Source organism: Lepidochelys kempii, chromosome 8, assembly GCF_965140265.1.
Source record: "Lepidochelys kempii isolate rLepKem1 chromosome 8, rLepKem1.hap2, whole genome shotgun sequence".
Taxonomy (NCBI): Eukaryota; Metazoa; Chordata; order Testudines; family Cheloniidae; genus Lepidochelys; species Lepidochelys kempii.
The window spans coordinates 91,447,428-91,460,472 of NC_133263.1; the positions used below are offsets into that span (position 1 = coordinate 91,447,428).

Below are 13,045 nucleotides of genomic sequence, written 5' to 3' on the forward strand. Positions count from 1 at the left end.
ATGGTGAAAGGGGGGGCAAGGGGAATCAGGACAGCGTTAAACTTGTGTCTAACCTCTGCAGCTTAACCCTTTCAAGCCTGGAAGCAGCATGGTAATGGACTGAGCAAAAGGTGCTCAAATAGTGCGGTATAGGAATTCATAAAGACCAGAACAGAGCAGATGGGGAGACAGGACACCCATCCTTTCCTTTGCTCCGCCACTGACCTGCTGCAAACCCTTTGGCAAGTTACTCAGGGACATATCCATCTCCCTAATGATCAGCCCTAGAAGCTGGTGTTGGGAAAACAGAGTAGCGAAAAGCAAGAAAACTTCCCCTCCAGGTCATAGACTGGCTGCAGCAGCCTCTAGCCTGCTTGCTCTGCTGAATGGAGGGTGGGAGGATCCACATAGTATTTGAAGCACATGCTGTACACTGGGCATGGCAACCTCAAATCCTGCCCTCCCTCCATGCAGTGGTATGTGCCAGAAGGCCCCTCCACACCCAAGGGGACAGAGATAGGATTTGTCCTTGATCCTCTCTGCAATCTATAAAATAGGCATGAATAACATTCACTTACCTGGCAGAGGTGGGGTGGGGAGCAGCTAGAGTTTGTGTTTCCACGGTGTTATCATTGTGGTTCAGCATTAGAAGCTGAACTTCACTTTAACTCTTTCTGTAGGGCAGACTCTGCATGTGGTCGAGCATGTCCCATCATGTCTGGAGGCTGGATTGTCACATCACAACACATTGGCACATCATAGTGACCTTGGTCTGGATCAGTGACTCCTGCAGAATGAGCCACTGGACCCATCACCCAACCCGGCAGATCCCCAGGGAGATCAACGGGAGGCCAGTGCTAGCCGAATGGAGGCTCTGCACTTCTGAAGACTGCAGGAGGACTTTAGGAAAATGGCATATAATTACTTGTGTTGAAATTTGGCCAGGGAACAAGTGTTGATAACCCTACTCTTGCAAAAAGGGCCATAGGATCTTTAACAATTCTGAGTGGTCCTTGCCTAGGTTCTTCAAGTCACTGCCCCAGGTCTGAGATGATGGCACTCCATTGGACCTGCATTTCAGGGAACTGCCCCAGGTCATAGGCCTTTGAAAATGGGGTTTCAGGAAATGTTTTCTGCTGACTGTAGGGAGATGATGCGTAACTCCCCTGGAGTCTGCCCAGCCACCGTTCTTTTCCCAGGCACGAATCTTAGACACACCGAGCCTCTTTCTACATAGGAGAGCAGAACTCTACAACCACAGGGGTCCAGCTGCACATGGATCTGGCGGGATAATTCCATAGCCTGGCCTGTTATCTGTACCACGTTTAATACAAATGTTTTAATTTAAACAGGGCAGCAGCCTTTTTCTGTCCTGCGAGCTTGGCTAGGGAGAGAGCCATTCATATCACATCACCACCACCGCACGATAACCCTCCACTAGCAGACACTGAGCTTGGAAACTTCCAACACCAGGGGCCTGATCCTCCACCCATTTACAGCTGTGTAAACTGGGAGTAACTCCAACTAACAAGACTGGAATCACTCAATGGTAGGGTTGCCAACTTTCTAAACACCCTAGCCCTGCCCCTTCACTGAGGCCCCGCCTCTACTGCAAGGCCCCACCCCTGCTCACTACGGTCACCCTCCCTCAGTGTCTCTCTCCCCCCGACCCTCACTCACTTTCACTGGGCTGGGGTGGAGACAGAAATGAGGGGTTCAGGGTGTGGGAGGGGGATCTGGGTTGGGGCAGGGAGTTAGGGCTCCAGCTGCAGACCAAAATGAGGGGTTCAGGGTGCAGGAGGGGGCTCCAGGCTGGGGCAGGACTTGGGGTGCAGGAGGGGATGAGGGCTCCATCTGGGGGTGCAGGCTTTGGGGTGGGGCTGGGGATGAGAAGTTTGGGGTGCAGAAAGGGGCTCCAGGCTGGGGGGTGGGGCTGAGGGATTCAGAGTATGGGAGGGAGCTGCGGGTTGAGGCAGGGGGTTGGGGTGTGGAAAGGGGTGAGGGCTCTGGGTTGGGGGTGCAGGCTCTGGAGTGGGGCCAGGAATGAGGGGTTTGGAGTGCAGGAGGAGGCTCCAGGCTGCGGTAGAGAGTTGGGGCGTGGGCTTACCTCGGGCGGCTCCCAATCAGTGGTTCAGCTGGGCTAAGGCAGGCTCCCTGCCTGTCCTGGCCTTGCACTGTGCCCCAGAAACAGCCAGTAGGTCCAGCTCCTAGGTGGGGGGGGCAGCAGGTTCTGCACGCTGCTCTCTCCTGCAGGCACCATCCCCACCCCAACTCCCATTGGCCATGGTTCCCATCCAATGGGAGTGTGCAGCCAATCCTCGGGGCAGGGGCAGTGCATGGAGCCCTGTGACCCCCGTGCCTAGGAGCTGGACCTGCTGGCCGCTTCCAGGGTGCAGCACGGTGTCAGGACAGGTAGGGACTAGCTTGCCTTAAACCCACAGCACTGCCAACTGGACTGTTAACGGCCCGGTCACCGTTGCTGACCAGAGCCGCCCCGGTCCCTTTTCAACCGGGCATTGAAAACTGGACACACAGCAACTCTACTCAGTGGATGTGAGAAGAGAACCACAGCACTGCCAAAATCCACAGATTCAAAATCAAGAAAAAGGGAAAAGAAAAAGGTCGTATTGGGGGGGAAAGGGGTGAGAGAAGGGGGTTGTCTGTCTTTTGACCTCCCTCTGGTCATCCCACTGTGCATGCATGCGAGAGAGAGCGAGATCAGTGCTGCCCACTCTCCCAAATAACCCCCCAGTCTCACCTCTGCTCCTCCTGTGGTTCTTCACCCCCACCCCGAGGCCTGGGCGGTGCAGCTCCAGGGCTCTTCACCTTCCCAGGCCGGGCTGCAGGCAGGAACTGGAGAGGGTCAGAGATCTCTATACCCTTTGCTCACAGGAGAAGAGAAGGAGTGAAATCCATCCTGAGCGGCTGGGCTTTTCAGCTCCCTGCTCCCCTCCTGTGAGAATGGCTTCAGGTTGCTTGGGGCAAGAGGGGGTAGGAAGGGGAGGAAGAGAGGTAGAGATGGAGCTCTGCCTGCTGCAGCACTGATTGGTCATTCTGTCTCAGGAGGCAGGCAAGTGGGGCAGACAGCCAACCAGAGGGTTCAAATTCTCTATGGGCTGGCACTCTGGGCATTATTTAGAGGCTGGCTCCGGCCCCAGCCCAAACCCCTTCCCTGACTCCTGCAAAAATCAGGAGCGTTGGCCATACGGGCACCAGGTTCCCACATCACTGTGGTGTCATTTTAAGCGACACATGCTCCATGCAGCCACAGGGATCGTGTCAGATCTGACAGGTCAGCTACATGAGTGTTTGCTTTTCCCTCTCGTGTTACCAGAATCCTCATTCCATAACCATCATGGCAAAGATCATGGTCAGACGTGGGTCCTCAGTAGGCCACAGGCCAAACCCCATAAATATTCATTCAGAATGTGCATTGCCTTTTGTCTGTATGCTCACTGCTGCTATGGCAGGCCTCACCAGATAGTGCTGTTAGTCTTACAAGCTCCTTTTCCTGTGTGAGCAGCATTCACGCTGCTTGGAAGCTGCATTGTTGCTTTGTGATTCAATGCATTTTTTTTATTTTTATTTTTTTTTTTAAGAGGAGCTGTTGCAAGCAGTGGGAGTTTGCTCTCTGCCTTAATCTCTCTAACTACACTTAATTCTCAGGCAGAGTTGCTCCTAGGTGTTTGGGATCAGAGGCAGTGGTAGACCATTAGGGATCCTAAGCGGGAATATTTTGGGGGGTTCCTTTTGCTCCTCACCCAACCCTTAAAAATACTAATTGCATTATTTCCACAAAACAAAAAAGTATGCCAATGCAACACACAGTAATACACTCATTAAAAAGTCCATGTTCAATAAGAAGAACAGCATTTTGCAGGTACTGTAATACTAAATCAGGGCCATCTTGAGCTGCTTGGAACCCGAAGCAATTGTTTAGTCTGCTTGTGCCATCACTGTTTGGGATGACATTTTAGAAAGAGGGGGATGCCTCTGGGATGTTTGTGAACATTTCTGTTCACAGATTGTAAAGAACTGAGTTACACTTAGAAAATACCCAGACTCCATGTAATTGATTCTCTTTCAGCAGGAAACCAACCTGCAAATACCCATCATCTGCTCTGACTGGCCAGAGGGGTGACTTTATGTTTGTGATTTCTAACATTTATTGCCTTTATTAAAGGATCTTGCCATTTGCCACTTACGTTATATAGTTCAAGCTAGCACCCTGCAAGGAGGATTTCCCACAATGTCAAAAGAACGTTTGGGCTTTACATTGTCATGCTATCGTTTATTTCCAACACACACCCTTTCACACAGTACATCTCAAACTGCAGTAAAGGAAATCTAAGATACTAAGAGAGAGTTTTGCAGGATTGGAAGGATGACTCTCATTCACAGAGCAAACAAAAGAGTTAATTTCCTTTTGGAACCTGGGGGGGGAGGGAGGAGGGAGGAAGGAATCATAAGTCTGTATGAGAATGATCTTCTCCAGCTCCACCCTGTGGCAGTTTGCTGAGGAGACTATGTAAGTGACCCCAGCTCTGATAAGAAATACAGTTTCTGTGTAAAGAAATAATCTGGTCTCTGTGTGTGTGTGTGTGTATTTTATTCTATCTAATGCACCCTAGATGAGTTGTACGGGTTTACACACACATTTTTATTGGTGTAACTATTTTGGAGGGATGTGCGATTTTTTTTAACCAATATAGTTGTACCAATAAAACCCTGCATGTGGAGGCAATTGTATTGATAATAAATGTGCCTCCCTGCATGGGAATAAACTATACTGATACTAAGCACTTTTATAGTAGTACACTGTGGCTCATACTGCTGCAACTATTTAGATTGTAAGTTTTTTGGGGCAGAGACTATCTTTTTATTCTGTGTTTGCATAATGCCTAGTTCAAAGGGGTCCCTGTCCATAACTGGGGCTCCTAGGCATTATCAAAGAGTTGTTAATATACCAGTATACTTAGAGCGGTAGAACTTGTGTGTTTAAAAAAGGTCTAAGACCGTGAAAAAGATCCTTGTTCCTTTTAAGCTTAGAGCATTACAATACACTGAAAAGGTCTTGTGTGTCTTTCTCTTAAATGATCTGGATATCACAGGATTGTCCATAATATCAGAGAACAAAATGTTCATAACGGAGAAGGAAAACAATAAGACTGTTTTAAATAGAGTATAAATGCAGCTAAATTAGGGATATGAAGTGTGAAACTGTGGAGAAAGATGATAATGGAATTATACACCAGTGCTCAGTGCAACTGTAAAAACGAATGTTTTATACATGTGTAATGTTAAATTAATTCATTCCAGTCCTTTCAGGCAAAGGTATATTAACTGCTCCATCTCAGCATAATCATACTACCTCAATAGGCTCTATATGTCACACTTCCATGGTGGTAATCACCATTTGATTAATTACGAGGTATTTAGTGGCATTACAGCTCTTCCTCAAGTAGAAGTATAATTTGACACAATCCTTTTATTATTCCCTGTTAACCTAGTGTCTGGAAGTAGACCTTAAACTAGTGTCCTGAGTGTGTGGTTGCAAGAACATCGTTTTATACTGAGCTGTGGGGTCAGAGAGGCATTGACAACTACAAAGGTGACAGAGCCCAAGATCTTTTGCTCCTTTGGGGCCTGGCAAGGACATAGCTCAAGCTGCCCTGGACTGGGGTGATAGAAATAGAAGGGAGAATTCCACCATTTATTTATAATACAGAGTCAGTCTCTTGCCCTTTTCTATGTGATGTTAGTCTAGAAAGTATAAATAGAATTACTGACTGCCCCTGGTTGTGTCACACAGATCACAGATTATTTACCATTCCTCCTACAACTCCTCTGGCTGCCTGGGGAAGCTATAGAGGGAACTGTGAATAAACCATGACCTTTATGAAAATAAAAGCCATGACAAATGAGGATCTTCAGTCCACAGCCATGGGTCTTTTGGAGAAGACCTCAGATTGGTTTGGGGCTGTGGGGAACAGTATCACCAAAAGCTTTTGCAAAATTCCTGCAACCAGGCTTCCTCCAGCCAAACTGGCTCTTCTGCTGAGCAACCACTTTGACCTCTGACATATCCTGCCACAATGGCCAACCTGTTCCCCATTCACACTTCCCTCCCTCCCAACTCTGTTAAGTACTCTGGATCCCAGTATTCCCAACCTGATTGCTTTTTTGGTGCTTCCCTGCTTAAAACTAATTGCTTAACACCCTAGAATAGTTTGCATCAGAGGAATTAGTGTTTTCAAGGAGTATGGATGTGCACAAGATAGCACATCCACACTCCCAAAGTTTCACTCCAAAAGCAATCTGATTGGCTGGGAGGGATGGACTCAGCTGCCTGTCAAAACATTCTCTGATCAGTCCCATAGGTACAGATGTTCATACCCCTACTGGAAAGTAAGTGAGGCTCATTACTGTCAATAGCAAACATTACACCCTGGGATAAAATTTAATATGGACTAGAAGCGAAATTCTTTAAAAGTACCAAAAAAAAAGAAAGAAAAAAGAATGCACAACTTCTTAGTAACTGAATTTTATTTAGAATCTTTGGAAATAATAAAACATCTTGTTTGACTGATATACATAAACATATTATCAGTAAGTTTCATTGGTTTTTTCCCTTGCACAGAAGTAGATAATAATTTTAACAAACCAGAACACCTCGACCCAGACAAGTGTAATTGAAATTTAATTCTAGAATTGGTCCTTTAAATACTGTACTTCCCTTCCCCACATGTTCACTGGTTTATCAATTAGTTGCAATGCAATTTTTGGCAGTAACATACTCAGCACACAGAAAAAGTGCAAGTTACAAGAAGCAATAATATTATCTCAAATCTGAACAATGGGAAGTGCAAAATCTCAGCCCATAAATTCTATATTCTTTATATCAACCATATGTGCATAAGAGATGACAAATGGCCATGTAAAATTTAATAGACCAATGCTGCAATATTTTCAAGTATGCATGTAATGGTTATTTGATCAGAATAGTCATTAGATTTTGGTCATAACCTTGAAAAATTATTTTAACAAGGTGCATCTAAAAAGGTTTACGTAGGTGCATTTAGCTTCGACATACTTGAATGTTCTGGCAACCAAAGGTGGGTAGTTAAAAGTTCTTCAATTCGATACCTCTGGACATTTGATGTGCATCTATAAACAAGATTCCACTAACACTTCATATTAATAAATCAACCAGCACAATGGAAATGAAATCCATTTTAAAACATAAGTCTCTTTCAGGCACTATTTATGGAATACCCACAAAATATTCCAACAAGTTAATGCACTTTGTGATTTGTTATATTTAGAGATAATTTTTAAATGAGAAGGAAAACAACATTTTTAATAAGAGCTCATCATCTCTTCTATGCTTACTACTTTATCACTTGTAACCTCACTTCAATATACTTTTCTTTATACAGTCAGGAGAATATCACATTTTAGCTAAAACATACTGAAGAACAGTAATTATAGGATTTTGAAAAGAAGCCTGGTTTCATTTACCGATAGAAAGGTCTCTCACACAATTGATAATTAAATCAGCTGCCGATTTCAGTACTTTTCCTTGCTGTACCATCATCATCATTAAAAATTAGTCCTCTTAGCCCTACAACACACTGAGGTGCTTTCTGCAAGCCACCAGTTTCCACAAAGTCAGAAAGATTAAACTGCATGGACTTGCATTACCACTTATTTGCTTTACATGTTCACTTGCTAAATCTCTTCGTGGCATTGTACAAAACTAGGTTCTAGCAATCTGAAGCATAGGATACTGGATGGGTGGTTGTTTCTGATAAGTGAAGGTCCCTTTCCCATGCCAGCTGACACCATGCAGACTTCTGGAAACTTGCAAAATGGTTCAGTCTGCCTTCATTTAGCCCTCAGCACTAGGTCACAGCTTACGAGCTTTCACATTAGCTGAATTATAGTACCACATTATGGAGGCAAACTTTGGCCTTTTTAAGTCTAACTGTGGACACTAGTACTGCAATTCAGCACAATTACAAATGCATGTACTGAGCATCTTGGTCATTTCAGAACATTTCTTTTTCTATAAAAAATTAATTAGAACAGAATAAGACATCTTGCTCATGCCACATAAAGATCTTAAAAGACTGTCATGGAAATTTTAAGAGACCTGAAAAAACAGGCCTCCCCCCGCCCTTTTTTGTTTTGTTTTTGTTTTTAATGTTAAAGGCTGAAAATTGATTCATCACAATAATCCTCACTAACTGGCCTGGACCTATCCAGAGAGATAAATATGAAAAGTTAGCATTTGACTGTCAAACTTACTGTGCAGAGCACAAACACTTTCCCAGAGGAGAATCAGATATTTCATCACTTGGAACAGTGGTAATTTAATTATGTTGTTAATGTTTTTTGACATACTTGAAAGGACAATTAGCATAAGTAAATCATGAGTGAGATGACAAGTCACTTAGCATTTATTTCTGCTCATCAGATGAGATCAGATGATGATCTAAATTCTCTTTTGTGTGTGAGCGTTAATTTTCAGTTTCAGCAATTGTAACAGGGATTTCCTACTGATGGGGATAAACTGATGTTTAACTGAAGTAAAACACACACAGTTTATTGAAGTTTTCTAAGTTAACCTTGTTGAGAGGAAACAGAAGCCACAAGATATTAAAGAAGTAGAAAAATTACTGACCAATAAGCTTCATTTATAAGACTAAATGAAACCACAGATGTATGCTAGCCATACAGACAATAGGATTAGAATATATTAATCTTATCTGGAGTTTGTTTTTCATCTCACTCAGGACTGTACATTATTAAAGCAGCTCTACGATGTTTTAAAATAATTGCATTCATCTCCACGGTGCAATGAGATTCATGATAACACTGTTAATGTTACAGATCCTTTCTGGCATTTCAGAATAGCTACAGCTTGCTCATGAGTAACACCTTCCAAAGCTTCTCCATTAACTGCTAAAATCTGATCGCCACGCTTCAATCTGCCATCATCTGCAGCTGCTCCCTGCAAACAACAAAAATGACCAAACAATTTGATATGACTTACTTCTAAATTATTTTTAAAAAATACAGCATGACACTGCTCAATAACATCAATTCTCTTTGTTACCAATTTTAAACCTCAACTCTTTCCTGCAGCCATGACTCAGTATCGTGCTGGTAAATGCTGATGGTATTTGGCAGAGACTTGATGCAAGTGGATGGGAGGGCACAGGGGATTTGCTGCTCTGTTTGTGCCCTTTTCTGGGACATCTGTTCCTCTTCAAGGAAAGGGTCAAGTCTTTGAAGCAGCAGGGCTGTACACTTCCTTTCTTCCTTAGTCTGGTGGCTAGAGCCATTGCAGTCCTCAGTGTAGTAATCTGGCTGGGAGCTCCTGAACCCCTTCTCCTTTAACGGGGCAGAGTCCTTTGAAGGACAGTGGGACCTTTCTAGGACTTTCTATCTTGTCATGGCTCTCTGCAGGGAGACCCTTGCCACTCACCACTTCTGAGTCTGAGCCACCCCTTAGGTAGAAGGGTCTAGCAATGCGTGGTTGAGTTGGAGCATGGCCCCACTTGGCCCTGGTTTCCTTGCTGGGATAAGGAGGTGGGCCACTGGATGAGGGCCTTGTGTGTGCTGTTAGGCTAGCTGCACAGGGTGTGTGCCACAAGGCTTGTTTCGCCTTAGAGGCCTGCTCTCCTCCAGTAACACCCTTAGGGTGAGGGTTTTTTGTCTGCTGGAGAGAGAAACAGCTGAAAGCTGAGAGATGGCTTGACTCTTATATGAGTGGGACGCAACTCAAAGTTACAGATCCCGATTCTCATTTACACAATGGCCCCATTCTACACACTCACTTTAAAGCCCTTTTACACTGCCAAAAGTAGTCTAGCAGGACCACCATGCAAATGAAAGCCAGGCCTTTACTGTTCTGTGTTCATCTGCTTATTGGGAAGAATCCTAACCCAAGCATCTGAACTGGTATAGAAGATCAAAGAGAAAAGTATTTATAGAAACCTGGAAGCTTTTAGTTTTATTTATTTATTTTTTGCTCAGTGCCAAGGGTGGACTTTATTTTCCCTCCAAAAAAACGTAGGTAAAGTTACATAAAACAGAGCAAAACACTGCAAGATGTTCCACTAAAACAACTAAATGTATTGCCGAAGGCATAAGGCTCCCAACGACATAAAAGGCAGGATGCATTATTATTATTATTGTGCAGTAGTTCGTGGATGCATCAAGGATGCATCAAGGTTCATGAATGCATTGATGGCTTTAGGACAGGAAAATGACACTAAACCCCAGGCCTTGTGCCAAAAGCTTATAAAGGCAGTCTGCTCTCCATCTGGGCTGCATCTGATGGGCCTTGGAATCAGTATAAAGCAAACCAGTGATTAGAAACATGCCTAGAGAGTCTATGCAAGAGGTTATTTGAAGGGAAAGACAAAAAGGCATTCTGAAATGTAAGTACTAGTCCCAAAGTCTTTTCTTCTATTGAAATTTGGATTCACCGAAGAGAAAAGCAATTCTAAGTGCCTGGAATACTCTACAAAATCACTGGCCTGAGATGTTTGCGGAACTCCCTAGATATTTATGCAGCCTTACATCAGTCCCCTACCATTTTTTCTGTTCGGTCTCTTCCATTGAGACTGTACCATAAAAGTGACTTTATGCTAACACATCTTTCTGTTACCCATTCCGAATTCAATAGGGCTAGAATTGAATTGAGCCAGAATTCCAGATCTTTACACCAGTGAGTGATGGGGAAATTAGGATGGGGATCTGCACTTCATGGCTAGTCCCTATTTTTACGATAGGCCAAACCAAGATCTTGGATTCATGCATGCCATATCTTTAGGGAAGCTTGAAACCCAATGCAAATTCTGTGGTTCGGTCCATGTTTACACCTTAGCTGCAAGAAAGCAAGACTGTCATGCTGCAGGCAGGAATCATCCTCTTGAACGAGAGCAGAGCACAGGAGGTAAAACCCCCACAGCCACTTTCAGAGCTTTTGAAACTACACCTTTGAAAGTTAAAAAAGGAGAGAAGGGGGAGGCTGTGGTGGTGGTGAGCACTTCCCAAGGGGAAACAGGGAAGTTAAAAATTAATAAAGCCATAGGGCCTGATTCCCCATCACCCTGCCCCTTGTGAAGTCATCTACACCAGTGCAAAGTGTGAAACACTACTGTTGTGATGTGGTAGCATTTTATACCCAGTTTGCACTGGTGTAAGTGACCTCACAACATGCAGGGCAATGGAGAATCAGGCTGACAGCATCTTCCTCTTTCAGAGTCTTTTTTCTCATCCAAGTTGGCCACAACGTGGACGTGAGGGAGCGGCTGACCACAGAGACCTGAGTTTTACTTCTGGCTTTGCAACTAACTTTGTGACCTTAGCAAGATATTTAACCTCTCTGCAACTGTTTCCCCAATGTAAAATGCTACTTATACACTTGTGCACAGCACTTTGAGACCTACAGATAAATAATGCCTTATACAGACTATTTTAAAGACGTTTCCCAAATACATGGAGTAACATGTATTTGCTCAGATGAGGTCTCTCTTTCCACATGTCAGTATAATGAAACAGCAGCTTTTCCCTCATCCTTGCTAGCTGACAGTGAGCTTTGGGTCCAGGCAGTGATGATCAAATCACGCATACCCAGACAAATTGGACACAATTCTTTTGCATTAGACTTATCTGTTCCTAACGGTAGGGTTTTTCTAAAAGATATATGCAAAAAGGAGGAAAAAAAAAAAAAAAGATACCTTGGCAAATATAGTCTTGACATAAATGGGCAGGTCTCCATGGGGACTTCCATATCCCCCCACAATACTAAAACCCAGGCCATCAGAACCTTTCTCCAAAGCAATAATCTTAGGCTGAGGAGCCCTGAAAAAACAATGAATACCACTTAGAAGAACAATATATATCCAGTGTGTGTCTTTTTGTAGAAGGAACACTTTCAAATAGATTCAGACTTTCAAAGAGATTCAAATGGACACCCATTTTCCTTTTAACTGTTTTTCATAAATTTCACATACCATGGCTCTGATCCCATGTTGGAATGCACTAGCATGGACCCATGAACCCAAGTAGAGTCCCATTGACTTCACTTTGTATATACTTATTTTAATAGGATTCAACAAAAGCACATTATCCCCCAATAGCAGATTGTGATTCAGGAGTAAGGCCCACACAGTTGCTATGTGTTTTTAAATACGATTTGCTTCCTGACAGGTCCATCTTCTGTCCCAGTTTAGGAGAAGTGAATTTGCAACATCATTTCATAGCAACACAACATTATCGTCTGACTTCAGAGGCAATGTTTCTAGTGGACAGAACATAACACCGGAAGCCAGAAATTCCTGAGTTCTAATTTCAGATCTATCACAGCCTTATAGCATGGACCAAAGAGTCACAAAGGCCCCAATTTCTAAAGTTACTCTGTGCCGGTTCAGAAGTCTACCAACCTGGAGCAACATGCAGTATTGGGGCCATAATCATTCAGATCTCAGTTTCCCCATATGAAAAATGGGATATTCTTCTTTCTCTCACTGGTGTTTTGAAGCATTATTAGTTCATGAGCACAAGGTAATTTACAGACATAACACACACTGTAAATAGTGCAGCTGAATAAATAGTTTACAATGAAAAATTTATTTGATGGATTTAGTTTTTCCACTTGCTTAATATCTGAGAAGCCAGTTTCTTAGACTGATTCACAGTTTGGAAAAATATTCAATATTTTTTTCTGTATCTGACTCTTTTTTTTTAAACTTTATGGACTGAGAGTATTTGATTTTTTGCTAATCTAAGTTGGTCAAATCAATCTGATTCGTGCTCTTTGACTGGAGAAGTGCACAAGCACTCAATGCAAATATTAGCACTTGCAAGCTTAAAATAGTTCCCACAACTTCTTAACTTCAAGTGAAAACTCCCTTTTTTCAAATATTTGTGAGAGTTCACATTGGCTGGATGTACATTCATGGAAAGAGAACACAAGAGAGGCATGGATGTTATTCATGCAACAATTTGAGATAATATTTGTGATTTTTTTTTGTTTTTCCAGTTAGCG

General features: G+C 43.4%; 1 protein-coding gene across 10 annotated transcripts in view; it reads right to left on the reverse strand.

Annotated features, from left to right (window-relative positions):
- Window positions 1-6,507: 6,507 nt before the first annotated feature.
- PATJ (PATJ crumbs cell polarity complex component) overlaps window positions 6,508-13,045 on the reverse strand; it is a 219,596-nt gene continuing 213,058 nt past the window's right edge. For 7 of the 10 annotated variants that reach the window (XM_073357497.1, XM_073357498.1, XM_073357502.1 and 4 more), the window contains 2 exons: window positions 11,736-11,859; window positions 6,508-8,995 (listed from right to left, as the gene is read on the reverse strand). In XM_073357497.1, the coding sequence (XP_073213598.1) occupies window positions 8,849-8,995; window positions 11,736-11,859 (271 nt within the window). In that variant the 3' untranslated portion in view covers window positions 6,508-8,848. The remainder of the gene's footprint in view (window positions 8,996-11,735; window positions 11,860-13,045) is intronic. The other 3 variants (XM_073357506.1, XM_073357504.1, XM_073357507.1) reach the window with 2 other exon arrangements.